Source organism: Sciurus carolinensis, chromosome 9 (genome assembly GCF_902686445.1).
Source record: "Sciurus carolinensis chromosome 9, mSciCar1.2, whole genome shotgun sequence".
Lineage (NCBI taxonomy): Eukaryota > Metazoa > Chordata > Mammalia > Rodentia > Sciuridae > Sciurus > Sciurus carolinensis.
Genome location: NC_062221.1, coordinates 112,963,451 through 112,984,808, shown reverse-complemented (window position 1 = coordinate 112,984,808; position 21,358 = coordinate 112,963,451). Strand labels below are relative to the sequence as shown.

The 21,358-nt window shown below is 36.9% G+C and overlaps 1 protein-coding gene across 2 annotated transcripts in view; it reads right to left on the bottom strand.

The window, feature by feature from the left end:
* LOC124993796 (multidrug resistance-associated protein 1-like) overlaps nucleotides 1–21,158 on the bottom strand; it is a 113,848-nt gene extending 92,690 nt beyond the window's left edge. Inside the window, exons 1-3 of one of the 2 annotated variants that reach the window (XM_047565580.1) lie at nucleotides 21,111–21,158; nucleotides 11,702–11,965; nucleotides 6,288–6,349 (exon numbers count right to left, since the gene is read on the bottom strand). In XM_047565580.1, coding sequence (XP_047421536.1) covers nucleotides 6,288–6,349; nucleotides 11,702–11,773 — 134 coding nt within the window. In that variant the 5' untranslated portion in view covers nucleotides 11,774–11,965; nucleotides 21,111–21,158. Of the gene's footprint in view, nucleotides 1–6,287; nucleotides 6,350–11,701; nucleotides 11,966–21,110 lie in introns of those variants that run through there. The other variant, XM_047565582.1, reaches the window with a different exon arrangement.
* Nucleotides 21,159–21,358: the final 200 nt, after the last annotated feature.

Genomic DNA, 21,358 nt, shown 5'->3' with positions numbered 1-21,358 from the left:
TTTAGACTTGTACAGAGGACAAATGGATCTGACCTTTGCATTTGCAACTTTTCCCTATTCTATTGGGACTTTATTTGTCCTTTGTCATTCAACTTATAGATTGTCCTACAATATGTAGAGTATCTGTCCTCAGCACATAAACTTTGACCTTGGCTATATGATCTACTCTGACCAATAGAATACCAGCCAATGTGAGAGTGCCATGTTTGAGTTGATGCCTTACGAAGGTTGGCAAGTTTCTGCAAACTTCTTAGAGTTTGCATACTCCTACCTTCAAAGGGCCCAGGGTGCACTGAAGACAATTTTGCAAGAGCAGTGTGTCTAAATTGAAAGGCAAACAAAGACACATGATCTAGTCATACCACAGAAGTTATTGCAGGAAATGATGAACTGCACATTCCCATAGCAATACTTCTGCTCTACCATCATCCTGATAATGAAAATCTGACATTACTCCATTGAAAGTTTCTTGAACTCAGGGACAACCCATATTCCTGCAGCTGAGTTATGAATTATGGTTGGTCTAAAGCAATCCTGGAAATTCCATTACACTTTGCTTGGGGTTAGTAACATAGCTAGTTATGACTAATGATACTTAAACAAAAATATGCTGGGGAGAAATTTCTATTTTGAAAGAAAATACAAAACTTTAAGCAGAGAAATATTTCATTTCATTTTTCCTTCTACTTACTCTTGTTCACATACTGAAGAAATGATGCTCTGAGACATAGAATCTGCTATGGTTTGGATGTCCCCTCCAAAATTTATCTGGAAATGTAACTGCCATTGTAATAGCAGTAAGAGGGGGACCTTTAAGAGGTAGTGAGGCCATGAGAAATAAGTCATCCTTGTGCAAGGATCAACCTGTTGGGGTGGGTGAATGATCAAGGGAGTGAGTTTCCGATAAGAGGGTGTGGTCTGCTGATTTTCTGTCACTTTGTGTGCCCATGTGCTTTTCACCATGTCTGGTGCAGCATGGAAGCTCTAACAGCACAAGGGCTATGCTCTGAATCTCCCAGCTTTCAAAGCTCCGAAAAGTTAATTTCCTTCCCTAATAATGTATGCAGTCTGAGGTATTTGGTTATAGAACTAAGAAGTGGACCAAGACACTATCTTTGCCATCATAGGTAAAAATTCTGAGGTAGCTCGTCAGCATATTCCAAGTCTTTTTCTCACTAACATAGGAAAATAAAAACAGTTTTACATTGTTGAATGATGAGACATATTTCGAGAGATATGCCATTAGACAATTTGTTGTGCAAACATCAAAGAGTATCACTAAAGGAAACTAGATGGTATAGGTCAATCACTTGGCATGGCTTCTCGATGCAATCAGGAGTCATGGTAAACCTGAGATATCATAGACTGTTGTTGGCATATCCCAGCAGATGGTTTTACAGTAAATTTATTTTTATCAACAGAAGGAGCACACTTTAAAATAATGATAAAAGTATAGTACAGTAAACACATCAAGCAGTAACAGTTGTTTATTATCATTATAAAGTATTAGGTATTATATATAATCAGATGTGATATACTTTTACATGAGTGGCAACATTGCTGCAAACATGAGTAATGCACTGTTAGAATGTTGCGACCAAAATGTCTTTATGTCAACACACAGGCATGTCTGTACTTATTTGTTTAAGCAATTATTGTTAACTATTCTGTTACTTGAAACCAAACGCAATCCTGAGCCATAGAATTCAGATACATCCTGTGAGCTTGGTCATGTGACTTGTGCAGTAAAAAATTAAACTCATTTAAATCTAATCCTTCCAACTCTCTAGCCTCAGTCCCTCCAATTATAAAATGCATTAGACCAAGAGACCATGGCAAAGTATCATACTACTCCAACTGGGTCTGCTTCATTTTCATTGTTACTGAAAAATTTCAGCTGATTGACCCTGGAATGAATGTAAACCCTGTGGTAACCAAATTCTCCAATGGATTTAATTTTACTTTTATTGTAATACATAGTAGCATACTACAATCCTTATTTAACAAAAAGGCTTAAATGTAATAAGAAAGTACCATCAGTAATCATGTTTCTGTTGGCTCAGATATGCTGGACATTTTCCTGCAGTGCACTTTTAAAAACATATTAAGCAATAAACTCCTTTCATGTCATATTAAGTCCTTCTATTCCATTGCATAAAATAAATATTCATTTTCAAAATAAGATTGCATTGATTTTTCAGAAAAGCATTTTTAATAACATTTACTGCCTCAGCATTTTGAGTTAGAACTGTGCAAAACTCAGCGGTTTTGGTTCAGGGATAAGTGACCCCTGGCTTTCATGCTGAGTCTCCAAATAATGCAGTATCTAGAAGTGACACTTCAGCTGAATTGATTGTGATTTTCATGGCTCTGTGGTTTAACTACCTTGACTTCCCTTTTCCCAGGTGTGTGCTCCCTCCCCATCTTTTTGTTCTCCGCGATAAACTCTGATCACATGGGCCAGTCTTACACTCCCACTTGAGTTTGGGAAAAGAGGAAGTGCAGAAGTGGTATTTCTTTACAGTAAATGTTGAGGGAGCTTTTTGGGAAGCAACTAGGATCAATAGTTGACCTTCTCCATGATTGAAATGTTGCATGCACCAGGTCCCATCAACTTGTGAACTTTATTCTCAAAGCAATTATCAGATGCCTATGTGTATCTAGTATTTGTTAGAATAATTTTTCTCTTCAAAGGATATTCACTTCAACTCGCTTGATCCTCACAACTCTTTAAAGCAGGAAGAACTGTATTCATTTTTCATTTTTACAGGTGGCTAAACACCAAGAACTCCAGAGACTGGTTGTAGTTATTTTATTTTATTTTTAATGTGAAATAAACCAATGTTACTTTAACAAAACGCAGACGGTTGCTTTGAAATATAATATCACCACTCCATTTTTAATTTTGCCATTATAGACAGAATTTTGAACATATGTAGCATTAACATATGTCATTTAATTAGAAAGATGAAGTGAAATGTAACTTTTGTAGATGAATAAATTTGAATACTTGGAAAACATGAACAGATAACATTTTGTTTTACTACTCTTAGTCACCTTTTAAAGATTTCTGGGAAAGGGTGATTATCCCTTTTGAGTAGGTAAGAAAAGGAATAAATCAATCTGTACAAAAATCATCAAACGACACAAAGTCAAGTTAATGTATACATTTTATTAATGTGTGAGGAGAAGGTAGGACATATTGTATGCCTAGTTAAGATAATGACCCAACTGTGACCCATAAAAACATTAAGTAGATTTTTCCACATATATCAAGGGAATTATTCCATGGCCATGATCATTATACACCAAAGACAGATTATATTTCCTAATAAAGGCTTGGTAATTATTTGATCATCAAAATGATCTAGACAGTGACTGCCTTAAGAATTAAGACTCATAAGCATATAATTTTCTAACTAATGTACTATCTGAGCTCATTTTTTATTGAATTATTAATATAACTTTGGACATTCAAAGTTGGTCTAGGAAATAATTTCTGACTTTAGCAACTTAAAAACAGACGTGAGAATACAATTAATCAATGTTTTCAAAAGGGACATTCTCTTAAACAATAGTTATTTTTCAACTGAAATTGTTTAACCATCAAATAAAAATTAAGCCAGTGTCATTTCCAAATAATAGCATGCTATAAAATATTTTGTATCTATTTCTGTGATACTAAATTTAAACAAAATAAATATGATAGCAACTATAGCTTATTGGTATGTTTGATTAACAAGATAAGGATTTCAAAAATATTAAAATTTTAAAAATTTTATGCTTAGATTTAATTTAAGTTTTTTACTTTAGGAATCCTAAAATGGTATTCACAAAATAAAATATAATGCATACAATTCTATTGTTTGATAATGAAAGTTTTAAAATTATGTTTGCCCCAAATTAATTTAATCTGTATAATTTAAAATCTTTGATACCTATGACTTTAAAATGACACAAACCTTTTAAAACTGCAGTAGACATTACTCTTTCTCTCAATTCACAGATGAAACAGAATCCAGGTTTGGAAAACATTTATATACAGATATGAATTTGAAAAAATTAAAAATCATTAACTCTAAATAGCACATATTGCTATAATTTCTACCTAATCTTTTTGCTTGTATATAGTTTAATAGCATGTATTAGTATAAACTTTTTGCCAAACTCTTTAATTGGTTCCTAGGTTGTTAAAACTAGGAATTTTTACCATAATTCAGTTTCATCTACCTAAGAATTTGCCCATAAGTATATACATTTTCTACTAAAGTTGTTTTCATAAAATAAAGACTAATATTAAGGTTACCAAATTTAATGAAGAATATCCAGTGCTTATTTTAACTTACCCCCCTTTTTAATATTGAACATTTTATTTTTCTTGGTCCTTTTTTATTTCTTGGTGCTGATGATTGAACCCAGGACCTTGTGCAAGCTAAGCACATGTTCTACTACTGAGCTATAACTGCTTATCTTTCTCCTTTCTCCATAGTTCCTCTTTCCTTGTTTGCTAATCATAGCTCTGTCCTTGATACGTTTACTTAGTTTCCTTTGTAGACTGATCACCCCTCTTCTCTTCATTTAAATGGGGAGGATTCCCTTCAGTCCATCTGTATTCAGTGGATTTTCTTTCTGGACAATCATATTCATACTGATGGCTTCAGTGACTGACCTATAATTAGTAACACTCAAATCTCTACTCAAATCCATACAGAGACATATCAAACACCTGTTCACATGATGCTTCACAGGCAACTCAGAATAAAACTTCCCCCATCTGAGTCAACTTTTTTTTTTAACTACACCTGAATCTCAGTTACCTGAAGTTGAAACTAGCATTTAACATACACTTTTCCCAGTCCCTCAATAGCCTCATCCCATCCACACTTTTCTAAATAAATCTTCTAAATAGTTTCTTCCTCTTCATCACCTTTATCATTATCTTATTTCACAATGTGACCATAAATCCCCAGGACACCCAAAGAGCCTCTTTCTAATTATCCTTGTCTCCATTTCCATCTCCTATACAACTTGTCTCCAAAATTGCAAAGGTGATGTTCTGAAATGCAAATATGATCACATCACTCTTCTGTTATAATTCTTCAGTAGCTTTTCACTGCCTTCACGTTCTAAAGAAAGTCTCATGATCTCTCCCTCCAGGTTAATCTTCTGCCACTCTAATGTCCTACAAGGTGTGAAGGGACTTATTGTCGCATTTGCTTAACTTGGGATGCAACCTGAACTCACTCCTACACATCTTTAAATGTTGAGTTAAAGCACTGTACTTGTGAAACATTCCATAACAGTGCAAACTTGTCTAGATAACACTCTTAAAAATGTTTTTCTCTACCTTGTTTATGTTGCTTTTTTGATACATAATTGCATTCACAATTTTTGTTACCTTTTGATAATTGATGATTTATTTTAAATCTTTCTAATTCTACTACGAATTCCAGGAAGGCAGAAACTAAACCATTTATTCCTGTATTTTTTAAAGGCCAAGTCGAATTCAGGTCATCTAGTGTTCAATTGATTATTTTAAGGATTCATCTACTCTTGAGAACATAGTTGTGGACCAAAATTGGGCAATTTTGTTTCTTACTGAGTAAGGTTAATGAAGTTAATAAGGTAGATTTAATTTCACATTATCAGAAACTTTCTTTTAGGAGTGAAAAAATACATTTCTAAAGAAAGCTTCTGAATTTATAAAATAAGAAAGTCAACACTTCTTATTTGATTTCATTCCTATGTTAAAGTCAGAGTCATACTGGTGTGTCTAAAAGAACTTCTGAGCCTGCACTGTACAGTATAGATTAATTATTTTATGAGATAAACCAGAGTATTTTGCAGAAATGATTACTTGTGAATCGTTTTTTATAGCAGTATATGTAAGCTATATGAGATCACTCCTAGTAAAGAGTAGAAAGAGATACTTGAAAAAATAATTTAACAAGTACTCAAAGGAAATTGACTTATAACACATACTTGATCCTACCTGGGTACCGGTGGAATATATATAAATATATAGAGAGACACACATTTACTTGATGTTAAAAAAAGTTCATTTTTCCTTCTCTCCCTAAGGCTCCCAGGATACAAATCCTAAAAAGAGACAGCCATATTGTCATTACCTATGATTTTTGTGTAATAGGTAACATGAGAAAAAAATTCCTACAATGACACATTGTAAAAATGTTCATACTTAAAATAAAGGAATCATATTGGAGTGTCATTTCTCTTGGAAATGTTCTTATCTTGATGTACTGCAAATAAGTTTGTATAATTCTTACCTGCTAAACCAGGAGTATGTCACCTTACTGAAAAATGAAGCACTTTTCTCTGGACTGCATTTCTAAAATGAAAAACATAACAAGTAGAGTATGTACTTAATGCCTTTAGTATACATTTGGAATTCAGGTTGTGTATGCCTTATCTGAAATATTTGGCATCAGAAGTATTTTGGATTTTTTTTTCAGGTTTTGGAATGTTTGCATAGACAGAATGAGATATCTTGAGGATGGGAACCAAATATAAACTTGAAATTCATTTATGTTTTATATATACCTTATACACATATCCTTGAAGGTAATTTTACACAATGCTTTTAGTATACCTTCATTTTGACTGGAGCATATTCCAGGAGGTCAGTTGTGAAATCTTACACCTCTGACATCAAATCAGTGCTCAAAAAAGTTTCAGATTTTATAGTATTTCAGATTTTAGACCATTGAATTATGGAGGCTCAACCTCTATCTTGGTCAGTAGGTGGAAGAGTAAACATTAAAAAAGTTATTCTACTAGCAGTTCAAGATATCCTGACTTCATAATATTTAAGGAGTACAATTAAGTTAAGATAGTCCTGAGTGATTATTGGACTAAAGGAATTTTAAGATTTCTACCAACATGACCATTTACATATCAATAAATGATGATGGAACAGAAGATAATTTTTAAAACTTACTCTTCTCTTTGTATATATACATATACATGCATATAACAACATGCAGTATAATACATGATTATGATAGATATGTATGAACATATACACATATATAATTTAGCTTATACACATATATTAGGTATCATGATTATTAAGATAGTTGTCATTTTTCTGAAGACCAGAAAAAAGACTACAATAGATATTTTGTACAGTTCCATATGTATTAATTACATATTTTTATAATTGCATTCACAATCATGTAATTATCACAATTGCATATATTTTTAAGTTATAACATTTCCATAAACTTCTTATCATTGACTTAGTGGGTTCAACCAAGAGAAGAGAGATTTTAAAAAGGAAGCTTTCAAAATTGATTTTTAAAAAATATTTTAGAGTCAGCATCAATCTGTATTTCAAAAAGGAAATCTAGTCAATTGCTGACTTAAATTTGATTCTTAAAACTTGTCCCATGTTTAACAACTTTTGCATTGATCCTCTCTAACCCAGTTCTGATTCCATACTCCAAGAGTTTACCATATGTAAAAAATTCTTAACCTAGAAGAGATGAGTGAAAAGAAATTCCATCCTATACAGCAAGATGTCCTAAGCATGAAGAGAAAACATGACATTAAATTTTAAATCTGTTTTCTGTAAATTATATAAATCATTTATAGATGACTTATCCAAACAGTATCTATCCTCAGGGTTTTTGTAAGAAGTAAGTACAATGATGATCATAAAATATTTGTCACAATTTTGGCCCAAAGACTCAAAAACATGGATTATGATTTGGTCATCAATGACTTTATTAAATATATTATTTAGAAAACAAGTACATGAATTATTGGGACAATAATGTTAACCTGGAATTCAACTTTTATGACGTATATCCAAATGTCAGAGGGAGTTATCAATTTGGTTATTTGCTGTCAGTGAAAGGATCTTTTCCACATCCCCAACATGTGTATGTCTGTGGGACATTGTAAATGGTTAAAACTTCTTTGCAGCTTTTTCCATCAAGTAGATGCAATTTCTCATTTGTTGAGTCTTGACAGTATTGTGTGTTGCTTTGATCATGAAAATGCATCAGGAGCAACACTGAAAGAGCTCCAATTCTGAGTCTCAAAACCTTACCATTTCTGCTTTTGCTGTCCTTGGAACCCCAACTACACCATGCAACTGAGTCCAAGCCAGCTTGCTGGAGGATGAAAGACCAGGTGAAGAAGAAGAATGGAAGTTCTCTTATGCCAGTCTGTCACACTGACCAAGACCTTGAAAACTGCCATGTGCATGGGTAAAGAGGTGCTGCATTATCCAGCCACCAGCAGACCTGCTAGCTGACTGTAGATGAGTAAGAGCTCAGCAGGTATCAATCAAGATGACCCAAGTCAGGACACAGCCCTGTGGATCCAGGAAGTCATCAGCTGACTGGTGTTTTAAGCACCCAAGTCTTACAAAGCTACTCTGATAGTTATTTTAGAAGACTAGAACTTAGTGTTTGACTTAACATTTCCCTTGGAATGATTTTCCAGGTACTATCTTACATGAGGCCTACTGACTACTCTGATAAACAGTCTCCTTAAGTGTGGGCCTGGCATCTTATACTGAATTTATCATAGGAAAAGTATATTTTATGTCTTAAAAGGAATAGCAGCCAGATTTTAAAAAAAAAATTGGTAAAGGTGCTTAATCCATACCAAATATCAAGGATGTACAAACAATTTTTCAATGAATAGGTAGTTACTAAATTCATATTGTGATTTCACTGAGTTTATTGTTTAAATATTGATGCATAGCAACATCTGCATAGAAAAATAGAATATATAGAGCATATGTTTCTCCATGGAAAAAGAGAAACATATGAGAGTATGTTTCAATTTTCTCCACTAACCATTTTTCAGTCCTTCTAATTTACCTCTTCTTACTGATTCACTCCTAGTCTACAGATCTGCTTGACCCCAAATTGGTGTCATTGCTTTTGTCTTGCTAAGCTTGCACAGGTCTTTGTCTTCTAAACCATTTTATTATCTATTGTTCTTAATCTATCACTGGCCTTATAGTAGGCATTCCATAAACATAACATTGCTGACTTAAGGGCAATTTTCACTTGACTAGGGGCACTGTTATTTCTGGACTACGACAGAGAAGCAAGAGTATGCTATAGTTTGAATCCAGAATGTCCTTTTAAAGTCTATTGGGAGGTAGTGGAAACCTTTAAGAGGAAGGATCTAATCAAGGGTCCTAGATCATTTAAGGGCATACCCTTGAAGCAGACAATGGAGCCCCCGCCTTTTCCTCTCTCTCCTTTGCATGGAGTCATGAGGTAAAAGGACCTCTTCCTTCACCAGCCTCCTCCATGATGTTCTGTGCTGCCACATACCCAAAGCAAAACACCCAGTCATAGAATGAAACTTCCAAAATTGTGAGCCAAAATATATCTTTCCTCTTTTTAAGTTTATTTAGATCAGGCATTGGTTACATTCATGGGAAGTTGATTAACACAAAGTATTTAGACCACTGTACCACAGCCTAGTCAGGATTCAGCAGTTGGTAAAATATGTGACTACTAATTTCTCTGTGAGATGCAGTCTTATAAAGATGGAGTTTGTGTGACTGATTACGATGTTTAATATCTCATAACCCCTGACTTTCTTTGAGGGTATTGTATCAGAGATCTGGAAAGAGTAGAGTAAGTTGTGGAAAAGTAAAATGTAGAATTATAGAGAAGAAAAAGCCTCTAGAAATCCAAAAGAGCTGTTTTTAATCACTTACCATGTACCAGATTCTGTACAAAATGTTACTATCTCATTAAATATAATAATCTTTAAGGTGGAAACATGTTTGTCATTGCCATTTTTCAGACCAGGAAAATAAGGCACAGACTTTAAGAAACTTGCTCAAGATCGTCTAAGAAGCAAAACAAACCAGATCTAATTTACATAGTCCATTCTGACTTCTAGTCATAACTCTGCACTCTCAACTCTGTACCTGTCAGGTACTGTTTTCTGCAACTTAGGACTTTGCACCTGCTCATGTTCTTCCACTCACCTCCCCTGCTCTTGCACCTCAGTCTTGTTCAGGATATATTCACTCCCTTTTGCTTTTCTTCTTCTACTGTGTCATCAAGGATATCCCAACATACCCCTTAGGGAAGACTAACATTTGCCCCTCCTTCTCAGGATGTCATCCCTTCCAACATGTGATTTTCTCCTATTATACTCAGTGTTTCTGGAGAACAGAAACTACATTAGATTTAACTCTGTAGTTTTCTCTTAGGGCCTGCTTCATAATAAATATATTTTAATGAATGAATAAATGAATGAATGAACAAATAAATGAATGTTAATTACTGCCAACAAAAAATAATTAGAAGCATTCTAGTCTCAGATCACCACGCCAGGCCTAGAAACTCAATCACAAAGTCTGTTCTTAGCTTATAGGTTAGGGAGGGATTTTTTTACCTAAGATCCATTATTTCAAAAAATATAGCTTCAACTATAAATGTAATTATATAAGGTTTTCAATATGCTTTCAAGTCATTAACTTTAAAAAATTTGCATTAAAAAATACAATTAGAGTAGACACTTTCTATTCTGTTTAAGTGGATTCCTTTCTATTTTGTTAAGTGGATTCCTTGGTGACTATATCAAGGTTGAATAACAATCAAGAAAATAAACATTATTTGAATTCTAGAGGAAGAGTCCAGTGGAATTTTTGATGAGGAAATTGCTTGAGTTTTATAATTTCCCACTCTGTAAGTTTGTAATTTAGGGTCTTTGGCAACCTTTGCTGTACAGTAATGACATTAAACCAGTTTGACTAATTGAGCCTGTGTCTCTACTTTACAATGAAAAAGGCATATTGTCTTTAGAAGGCTTTTGCATATTTTAAGGGCTTATTGAATCTCTCTATTTTATATAGATTTTTAAAAACATAGTTTACATACAACTTATTTCACTTTTAAAAAATTTTTATAGTTTCATTTTATATGTAATTAGAAAAATAGCTGTCATTATTTATTTGATTTTTGAAATGATAACAAAAGCCAGGAGTTTTAAAACAGGAGTTTTGTTCATTTGTTTGTTTTTTTGTTAGAACTACAGAACAACTTGTATGAAAGGCTATTTTTGAAGACCATGTCTTGTATAGTGATGATACATGAAACAAATGTAAGTTTTGTTAGAGAAATGTCTCCTAATTCACAACTGAAGGGTTCATCCCTCTTGGCCACTGCCTTAGCACATGACTCCCATTGTGGGAGAAGAATGAGTCATTATGGGACACAGCAAAGCACCATTAAGTGTCTACAGTATCTGGATTTGTCCCAGACCCCAGTGTCCCCATACCCAAATCAGGGCTCTCTTGGTTATTTATCCCTAATGATTCCCGCGGTTTTAGTGGGATGAGCCACTGGTTGTAGAATTCCACCGCGGGCTTCCTCCCCTTCAGAAGGACAAGTCCATTCATCTTCTCACAGGCTTGCTTTTCTTTATGCAGGAGTTACTTATTTCTTCCAAGGTGTCTCTTCACTCCAGCCGCCGCTCAAGCCCTCGAGGGCTCAGGTTTCCCACCGTCCTGGGGACTGACCTCAGCTCTCCTGATTGAGCGTGTGCATGTATCTGTGTCTACAACACTAAAATAAGGCTCTCTGAGACACCTGCCTAGTCCTCGGTCCCAGGAGCCAGCCCCTCCCCACTGTCCACCTCCCACCAGAGCCGCCGAGACTGGCTCCGCCTCTGCCCCAGGACCGGTGAGCTTTACCTGCGCATCCAGTCCCCCGGGGACCGGCTCGTAGGACCTGTGGGAGCCCCACCTCGGCAGGCTGGAAAACATGGTCCGCAGGTCACCTGAGACTGGCGGGGGGAGAGGTGTCCTGAGGCTGTCACCTCTCTTGGCGGGGGATACGGATGCGGCGATAGGGCGGTGGGAGGACCGCGCGCGCGAGGCAGCTGTCGCCTTGCTGACTGTCCCCACTGCCTTTCCCGGTCTGCCGTCTGGGCGGGGTGAGGGTGGAACCCGGTAGTGCTGGAAGGGAGGGAGAGAGAGATTGTCCACCTCAGAGGATCTCAGTATTGCACTTGACTGATCCCCAATTTTCCCATTTTCTAGGTTGCCCTGTTAGAAAGCACAAAGCTGGTTCCTCCCTCCGATTACATGTGTAAGTTTGCAAACACAATGTTACCACTGTCTCCTATAGAAAAGGACATTTATCGGTAGAATATTGGGGGAATGCAAGTTTATTGCAAGGCCTTAACAGCAAACATAAATATAAATTGGTGCCAGAAAACCATAACACTGTTTACATCTAAATTATATTCTTCCTGTTAATTATAAAGTAAAACAATAAATGAAAACTCCATAGTAACTAGAATTAACAAAGAAATAAAGATGACACATAATGAAAATCAAGAGGTGACATTTAGGTTTTTGGTAAATACTGAAAAACCATGGATCTTGTATAAAGTAATAAGTTACTTTGAGACAGTCACAAAATACATGCAATGTACCACTAGTTTGGTGAAGCATTTTGCTTCATTTAGAATCTGAAATAATAGAAAATGGATAAATCTTAGGAATTCCAAGTGACGGGGATAAAGATAAAGCAGTGTAGTATTTTACAAGGATGGGTAGCATGTTTCAGGATCAAGGAACATTCTGTGTGCTTCTTGGGATTGATGTTATAGCTAGATGGAAAGAGTTGATGATTTAGGACAAGAGAAGTCCTCCTTGATACAGGGGTCCAAAGAGGAATATCTTGGACAGTTCAAGCTCCGCCATGGAATGAACCAAACTGTAAGAAATAACAAGTTTTACATAAGAATTAGACGAAATGATACCTCATGGCACCGAAGTTTTGAGAAGTATATGGAACATAATTTTTTTCTCTTTTTAGATCATGTTTATCTCGCCCTGTTCAAACATGAAATTACAGATTTGGCGTGAAAATAAATGTGTCTGTGAAGAATTGAAGGTGCAGCTTGGGACTGAGAAATTTTGTCTTACTTCTTTCCAAAATTTTCAGAAACCCCCATACCAATGGGGAGAAATGGTGTACTCACTCACCTGCCTTAATGGGGGGTCGGGGGGGGGCTTTCCCTATTTGTAACTGCCAAACCACCCATGTGGAAAAGACAAGATCTTGTAGAGTTAGCCCTTGCTTTTCCAGATACAGTTACAAGGAAAGAAGAAACTTTGAACATGTGTCAAATAGTGGGAAGCCAGGAAGAAGAGAAAGCCTAAAAATAACCCAGTCACTAAGCATCCGTCTTTCTCCTCTAGGAACCAGTTCTCTCAGGAAAGATTGGTTCTAGCAACTGGAGACAGAAATATTTCTTTAGGTGCTCAGTTCTTCAAACAGATCCACTTCTTTGAAGAGGGAAGAATGACTAAATTAATTGAAAAGTGGTAGGTTGTTGGGGGAACTGGAAATGAGAGGGATGACATGAAAGTTTCTATGAAGAAAACTTAGTTTTCAACCCTTATTTAAGGAAAAGAGGATGAAATGTTCAGATTTGTATAGGGAATCAAAAGTTTAAAATCAAAGAACCTGATATAAGCAAAACCTTACTGCAAAATTAGCATTCTGACTCACTGATTTCTTATGCCTACTTTATTGTGCAATAAATATATTCATTAGCTAGCACAAAGAAAATCATGGGAAGGTGGATTAAAAGTGCAGTTGGACTTAGTAATGGACAGGATATATTCATGTCACAATATTCCACTGTTCAGTGTGTTGGAAAGTTTCATTAGTCCTTCCAGGAATTCTGAGGTGCTTTCCAAGTTCTGTAGGCATGCAGATCACCCTTTCCTGTTGAGAGTCACATGGGATAGAATAAGTTTCTTTGCAGCTGTTAGAAGGCAAGAGCTAACTACATAATTAGCATGGCATATGGTTGTCGCCACAGCAGAGAAGGGAATATTCCTTTCTTTAAGGTGATTGTGGGTTGTATTTTCATAGAGGATATTGAGTAAATATTATTTTCATTTTTCTTATTAACTTTGGTATAAAAATGTGAGTTAACAATATTATTCAATTTGCGGCATACTATCAATTATTATTTCATGAAGGACCTTTTAAATTTTATTTTGTTTTATGTATTTCCCCACCTACTCATTTTCTAATCCATTTTCCCCTATTGGGTCCACTAAATTAGTATCTTTCCAGTCCAACTTCTATATATTTATTAAGATACTCATGTATCCTTGAAAACTATCTGGTGCCATTTTATGTGTATATAAAATTTATACAAATGGTATTTTGTATAATGTTGCATCAATGCAATTTACTCCTGCCATGTGCTTTGAAACGATTTGCTACCCACTACCTATGAATATGATATATGTTTTGCTGTGCCAAGAACTTAGAGTGGCGTCTCCCCTCAGGACTATGACAACATGCCTTATCAGATCACCCTGTGTGAATTACTGACTTCAACTCAAGAGCTTGTCAGATATCTGAGAATTTAGGCCATGGCAGGCTGTAATATGCCAGTGGCTTCTCCCAGTATACTGTGGCAAGTCTGCAATTGGTCACTTCTCTCAAGATTGAGAGCATAGGCTGTGACAGCACCACGCCCTGTAAGCATTCTGCTGAGCTCTGAGCCTGGCCTCCAACCTGGCATTGACTTTTAGACTCTAGGGATCTCATGCATCATCAAAGATTTCTGCTTTGTAGGTCCCTCCAGTCTCTCTGAGAAGCACTCATTTAAATATACACCTCCAACTTTAAGGAGACCTTACCTTCCTCAGGGAGTGGGGGACTGTTTCCATCCTAATGGAGCAACTAGACTTTAAGAATTTTGTAAATTACTTCATAGGTGTTTAAGGAAACTCATTTATCAAGTGTATTCTCTGTGAGGTTTGCTGTCCTTATTAAGCATTGTGAACCTAAGGGATGCTCTCCCTGTATGACAATAAACTGTACAATGCAGAGGGACTCATACTTTGATAGCATCTTTCTTCCAACCACACAAACACCTCTTTCCTGTATCTTTATTTTATTTTTATTTTTTATTTTTGCAGGATGCATTTTGATTCATTGTACACAAATGGGGTACAACTTTTTGTTTCTATGGTCGTGCACCACATAGATTCACACCATTCGAGTAATCATATGTGTACATAGGGTAATGATGTCTGTCTCATTCCACCATCTTTCATTCCCCAAACCCCTATCCCCTCTCATTTCCCTCTACATAATCCAAAGTTCCTTCATTTTTCTCTTAGCACCCATCCTCCCACCCCCATTATGTATTATCATCCACTTATCAGAGAAAACATTTGGTCTTTGGTTTTTTGGGATTGGCTTATTTCACTTAGCATGATATTCTCCAATTCCATCCATTTACCTGCAAATGCCATAATTTTTAAACTCAACTTTATCTGGGAAGTACCTACCATGGGAAGCTAGGTTGTCCTCACCCACTCTGCCTGACTGTTGTGTGATGTTTTGTTCTATGCAAACATGAGCTCCTGTAGGAGAGTGGTAAGCCCACAAACACCAAGGCAAGACTGTGGGAGTAAGTGGTGACTCCACTCTGACTGGCTAGTCTTTAGTACCTCAGCACTCGCTCTCTCAACTGTGAAACAGAAGTAATGAGTGTGTCCCACATAGGCTTGCTGCAAGGATTACATGACTTAATTGTGTAATGAGTGAAGTGCTTAAAATGGCAAAGGCATAAGGTATATACTGCCTAGGTTATTATGATGAGTATTACTTATCTATTCACCTTGTGATCGATGTGTAAGCTAACTCCACGGTCAGTGTTATGAACATCTCTCTTTAAGGATTTTACTGGATCAGAGGTCTTTAAAGCTTTTGCATTCAGGAAGTGTTTATAGTTTTCAAATGTATTAAGGATCCCAATACCTAGTTTATGTACATCATACTTATGTTTATCATATTATAATTTAAAATTTAAATAAAAATACTGGATTTAAAGTTAACAGTAATAAGCCCCTTACCTTTCAGTAACATATACCTACATGATGAATATTATACTATCATGAAAACATTTAGGATAAGAATTAGCATCTGAAAATTCTGACAGTGTAATTGAGAGAGGTGAAAAAGGATGTAGGCGACCAGGGCAAGATAACCAGTGAGGAAGTCAGGGGGCACGTCTAAACAAAGGAACCCAGAAAGGGTCTTCCAATGAGGCCAACTTCCCAGTTGACCAAAGTGCTTGAGGAAAAAAGAGAGGGACCCAATCAGACACTTCTAGACTCATGCTCCTAAGCAGGAGATTCCATAGAAAACCTAAGATAGACAATATTAGATCCAAAGTTTAACTTCTGTGCAACCATTTTAAATCCTTACCTCTGTTTTATAAAATAAGTTTCACTTTCCTGCCCTAGATTAGTGCTTCCAGAGGAAACAAAAGTTAGCAGATAGCTCCCCATTCCTCTACCCACCTGTTAACTGACATATCTCCTTGTTTGGCCCAATAGCCCACTGCAAGGCTTTACACGGGCAGCTCATGCAAGCTTACACATCAGCCCTATAAAATACCCCAGAGTTAGATTTTCCCTGCCCTCTCTCACCTTTTCTGAGCCATGGACTTTGTCAGATTCTAACTGACAAATAAAACTCTATGTGTGGATCTCTATGTCTGGTTTCTGAGTTGCATGCCTGCTTTTCACTTTCCTTTCATTGGTGCTGTGACTCAGATCAGGATCCCCAGTGTACTTACTTCCCTTACTCTAAGGGTTTGAGCTGCCTTGGAACCCGGGCTTCCCAGCGGCAGTCTGCTGTTCCCTTTGTTTTAAGGGTCTGAGTTGCTCTGGGATCTGATCCGATCCTCTTCAGAGACCAGGCTTCCATCTCACCGAGTGCTCTCCTCCACATCCCAATACTGGCCTCATTTGGTAAGTGACTCCTCACCTGGCTTTTGGTTAAATGATCTGCAAGACTTGGGAAGTGACTGTTGAGCATCTGGCACCCCTGAGGCTCTCTGTGGATTGGGGGAACCCCCAGTCACAATTCTTGCAACTATGGCTGCATCCCTATACTGATTGCTCTGAGCTGATGGGACTCTTTCCTGAGAGGACTGCCCCTTTGAAGATCTACTCTTGGTCCTGGGCCTTGTCTCTACAACTCGTTCTCTACAAAGTCCCAGGTGCCAGGCACCCAGGCACCCTACAGGCTTAGCCGGGCTAAGCCTCCATGCTTACCTAGTGGTGGTGACAAACCCCTAGGTAACCCGTCCTTCTCTCAGGTGATTCCCTAGGGGCCAAGGGACACCTGTCTCTATATTCACTGGATCCTGTCTTGCAACAGGCAGCCTGCTTTCAATCCCCACCGAGAGCCCTCTGGGCTGCCTCTTGGCTAACTTAGAGTCCCTGCAACTCACCCTGGACCTCAAGTCAAAAAAGCTCATCCTCTTATGTAATGAAATTTGGCCATTGTATACTCTAGATAATGGTTCCAAATGACCATTTAATGGCACCCTAGATCCCAACATTCTTAGGGATCTTTTTAACTTCTTCAAGCACTCAGGGAAATGGAAAGAGATCCCATACATTCAGGCTTTCTCTTTCTGCTTTCTAAACCTTCCTTATGAGACTTCTGCTCTCCCTCCCAAGTCTTCCTAGCTCCCGCTAAAGCAGCTCCTATTCCACCAAAAGTTTCAACCATGCTTCAAATAGAGTACTGTAAATAACATAAAGTATTTCATCTTATTAAAATGAAGTAATTCATCTAAATTCAGAAATTTTATAAGGGTTGTTTCAGAATGTGAACACAAAAGGGATCAGGGATAGGAAAGAAAATAGAAGGTTCCAGGTATGGAGATGTATTTAGTAGAAGGAAAAAGAAAATGTTTCTGGGTAAGAAAGTCTTTGTGTGACAAAATACATGAGGATCTAAATGAGTGCTAAGAAAGTCTGTAAGTAAAAGGAAAATTTCAAAAAGTGTGTATGTAATTAAGTTGGTTATATGTTTGTGAGATAATCAGTTAAAGCTATTTAAGGTTTTTCCCTAAGGTCAAATAATAATGTGCTGATATAAACCCAAATTTAATTCATATGTTAAACTGACAAGAATTTCTTTAAAACACTAATTTATTCTTATTACTGTGTCTATTAAGTTTTATTCTTTAGAACAATTAATCTTAAATATTAGGGCTTATACAATTATGGTTAAATAACAACTGTTAGAGTATCATACTACATTACAGAGTCTAAATTTTTCTTTAAAAGCTAAACTTGGTTAATATAAAAACATCAAGATAATTGTGCTATTACTCTTCTTTGTATATTCAATATGTTTATATCTTCCAGGTATACAAGTCTTTAAAGCAGAAAATTTGTCAAGCTGCTATTCTCCAAACTAAACTTGCCTATAATGGTAATTTTAACCTTATAAGAACAGTGAATTTTATTGGGCACTTATTTATATCATTTAATTTTCTATAACAGGACCTGTTATCAATAGGGTATATGTAAAATTTATGTTACTTTCTACACTGGAGTAAAAATGTAAATGTATTTCTAAAAGTTAATGAGAGTCTGATTTGTTGAAAGGTTAATATCATAAAACATGAAAGCATTTTGCTACACAAAAGGAAAGTTAAAAGCTCTCTCACCCTCTCCTTGATTTATGTTTTAGATACAATGTCATATTATGTTAACTAATCTTCATATAGACATAGGAAACAATATAGGTAAACTTTATAAAGTGATATTTAAAGAGGAGGCAAAGATCAGCTTCAGAACCAGAACATTTTACATAAAATTTGTGAAGAGCCCCACCTTACCTGTGATAAGGCTCTGCCTCCTACCTTACTGCATTTATAATGGCTCAAAAAGAAGCCAGATTTTAGCTTACTTAAAGTTATATTCAAAAGATTGGTTTTTGTTATAAAATTACTGTGATCTCAAACAGGGGATAGGATGTATAGCTCAGCCAAAATTCAAGATAGTTATTACACAAACTAAATATGTTTTTACTGCTGTTAATCCCATTTTGTATTTCCCTTGTAAACTCTATGACTGTTGCCTGATTAATGTTTTGCAGAAGTATTGCTTCAAGAACAATCTGAATTAATTTGAGATAATAGGTCCTATAGGACAGATGAGATAATACAAACCCCAATTAAATAAAAGGGGTAAATGACTGTAAAGTTATAGATGTTGAATTTAAAGCCCAATACTCTTACTTTATGATGGGTGAGACTGGTTTGCTGGATGTTTAAGATCAAGGCTTAAAAATTGAGATTAAAATGAAGCAACCAAGAAAACCAATAGTTGGCTCTTGCCCTCAGAGTTAGCCTGAACTCAGGGAATGGGAGAACTTCTCTAAGGAACTTTGGAACTCTGGGCCACATAACCTCCTGATCAGAGAGATTGATGAGGCCACTAGAGAATGAAAAGCCAATCAGTGTACCTGCAGCAGAGGAGGATCATTAAGAAAGGGAAACATCCCTGATGCTTCCAAAGGAAGCCACCACATCAAGGAGACCCTACCTAGCGAATGGCACTAAAGGAGTTAAGAAACTACTCTCAAGTTCCCCTATGGGAACTCAGCTGACTCTTAACAATAGATAGGAACATGTCAATTTGACCAGCTTGGTCTTAAACAACTAGCAAAATAGTTAAAACCAAAACATAGCCATTCCTAGTCATTTAAAAGAAGAAACAATAGTTAAATGTAACTCAAGATGTACACTTGTGTTAGCTCCAAGAATAAGTAAGAATGGAGGCTACAAAAGAGATTCTTAGGCAGGAGTGCTTAATAACTATCAAGAGAAACTTCCAGAGTCATAAATTTTTGGTCAGTTTAAGGTCTACAGATCTTCCTAAACTGAACTATGCTGGCACACCTCCAAGGCATCTCCCTTCAATTCCCACGCTCCATAAACATCACCTTTAACTCCACTATCTCTTACTCTAGCCCCTCCACCCCCAGGCACCTCCTTCTTATGCTCACAGTCCCTAACTACTTGCATCAACTCCTCCACTATAGGACCCTGCATAGTGGCTATGCTCTCCCTTCAACTCACCTTTTATAGTTATTCAGAACTTTTGTTAACTTTCACTCCAATCACCAGACAGAAGGGTGCAGCCTTCCTCCCAGTCTTGGAAGGCATTACTGTAGCCACCTCCCTTACTTCCATAGGACTTTCAGGAGAAGCTCCAGGACACAACATAAACCTTCCTAGACAGTTTGAACAACTGAGTGATGAGGTGGCTAAATCTATTGAAACTGAGTGATGCAGTGGCTAAATCTATTGAAACTGAGTGATGAGGTGGCTAAATCTATCAAAGCTTCTAACAAAGCCATCCACATTCTCCAGGCTCAAATCTCATCCCTTGCAGAGGTGATTTTACAGAACAGACAGGCTCTGAACCTCATCACAACTGAAAAAGGTGGAACATATTTCTTTCTTGGGGAACAATGCTGTTACTATATCAACCAATCCAAAAAGTTGAACAAAATATACAAACCTTGCAAGATCTGGCCACAAAAATTCCAACAAAGGAGCTTCACACCTAGCCTCTCCCCTTTCTCCTTATCCCCTTGGAACTCTCTCCTGGCTTGAGTGTTTCCCCTTCTGGGTCCATTAACAGCAATATTAAGTTTGGCTTTCTTAGTTTCCTGTCAGTCAACCAGATGGTCCTTGGGGAATATGTGTGCCTATCTGAAAATGATGGATACCTCCCAATGTCACCACTGCCTCCCAGTTTAGATCTTCATTGGCATCCTAATGTTGTCCCGTACCCCTTGGAATGTTGATGGGGATTTGAATTAGGGGACAACACCCCACTCCAGCTGGAAGTAGCTAGAAGAGCAGTCTTTACCCACATTCCCAAGGGGTTCAATATAAAACAAAAAGGAGGGAATATTAGTTCTAAAGCTTAACATCTATGCAAACATTTTAAATCCTTACCTCTATTTCATAAAATAAATTTCCCTTTCCTGTCCTAGATAGGTGCTTCCAGAGGAACAAAAGTTAGCAGATAGCTCCCCATCCCTCTCACCACCTGTTAACCTACATAATTAAATATCTCCATGTTCATACTAATAGCCCACCACAAGGCTTTTTACACAGGCAGTTCATACTATGAATAGTCCCCTCCCCCAAGGCTTTACACAGACAGCTCTTGCAAGCTTACACAACAGTCCTATAAAATACCCCATAGTTAGATTTTTCCTGCCCTCTCTCACCTTTTCTGAGTGATGGTCTTTGTCAGACTCTAACTGACGAATGAAACTTTCTAGGGGTGGATCTCTGTGCCTGGTTTCTGTGTCTGTGTCTCACTTCCCGTGTGTGTTTTGCTTTCCTTTTAGACAATAGTAAGGGCAACATGGAGAGGGGAGGAGACAGGAAAGGAGGAGATTCCAGGGACCATAAAAAGAACAAGTCAAAACTTCCCCACTGGACTCCTGGCTCCAGGGTCCCTTCCTTTCAGAGA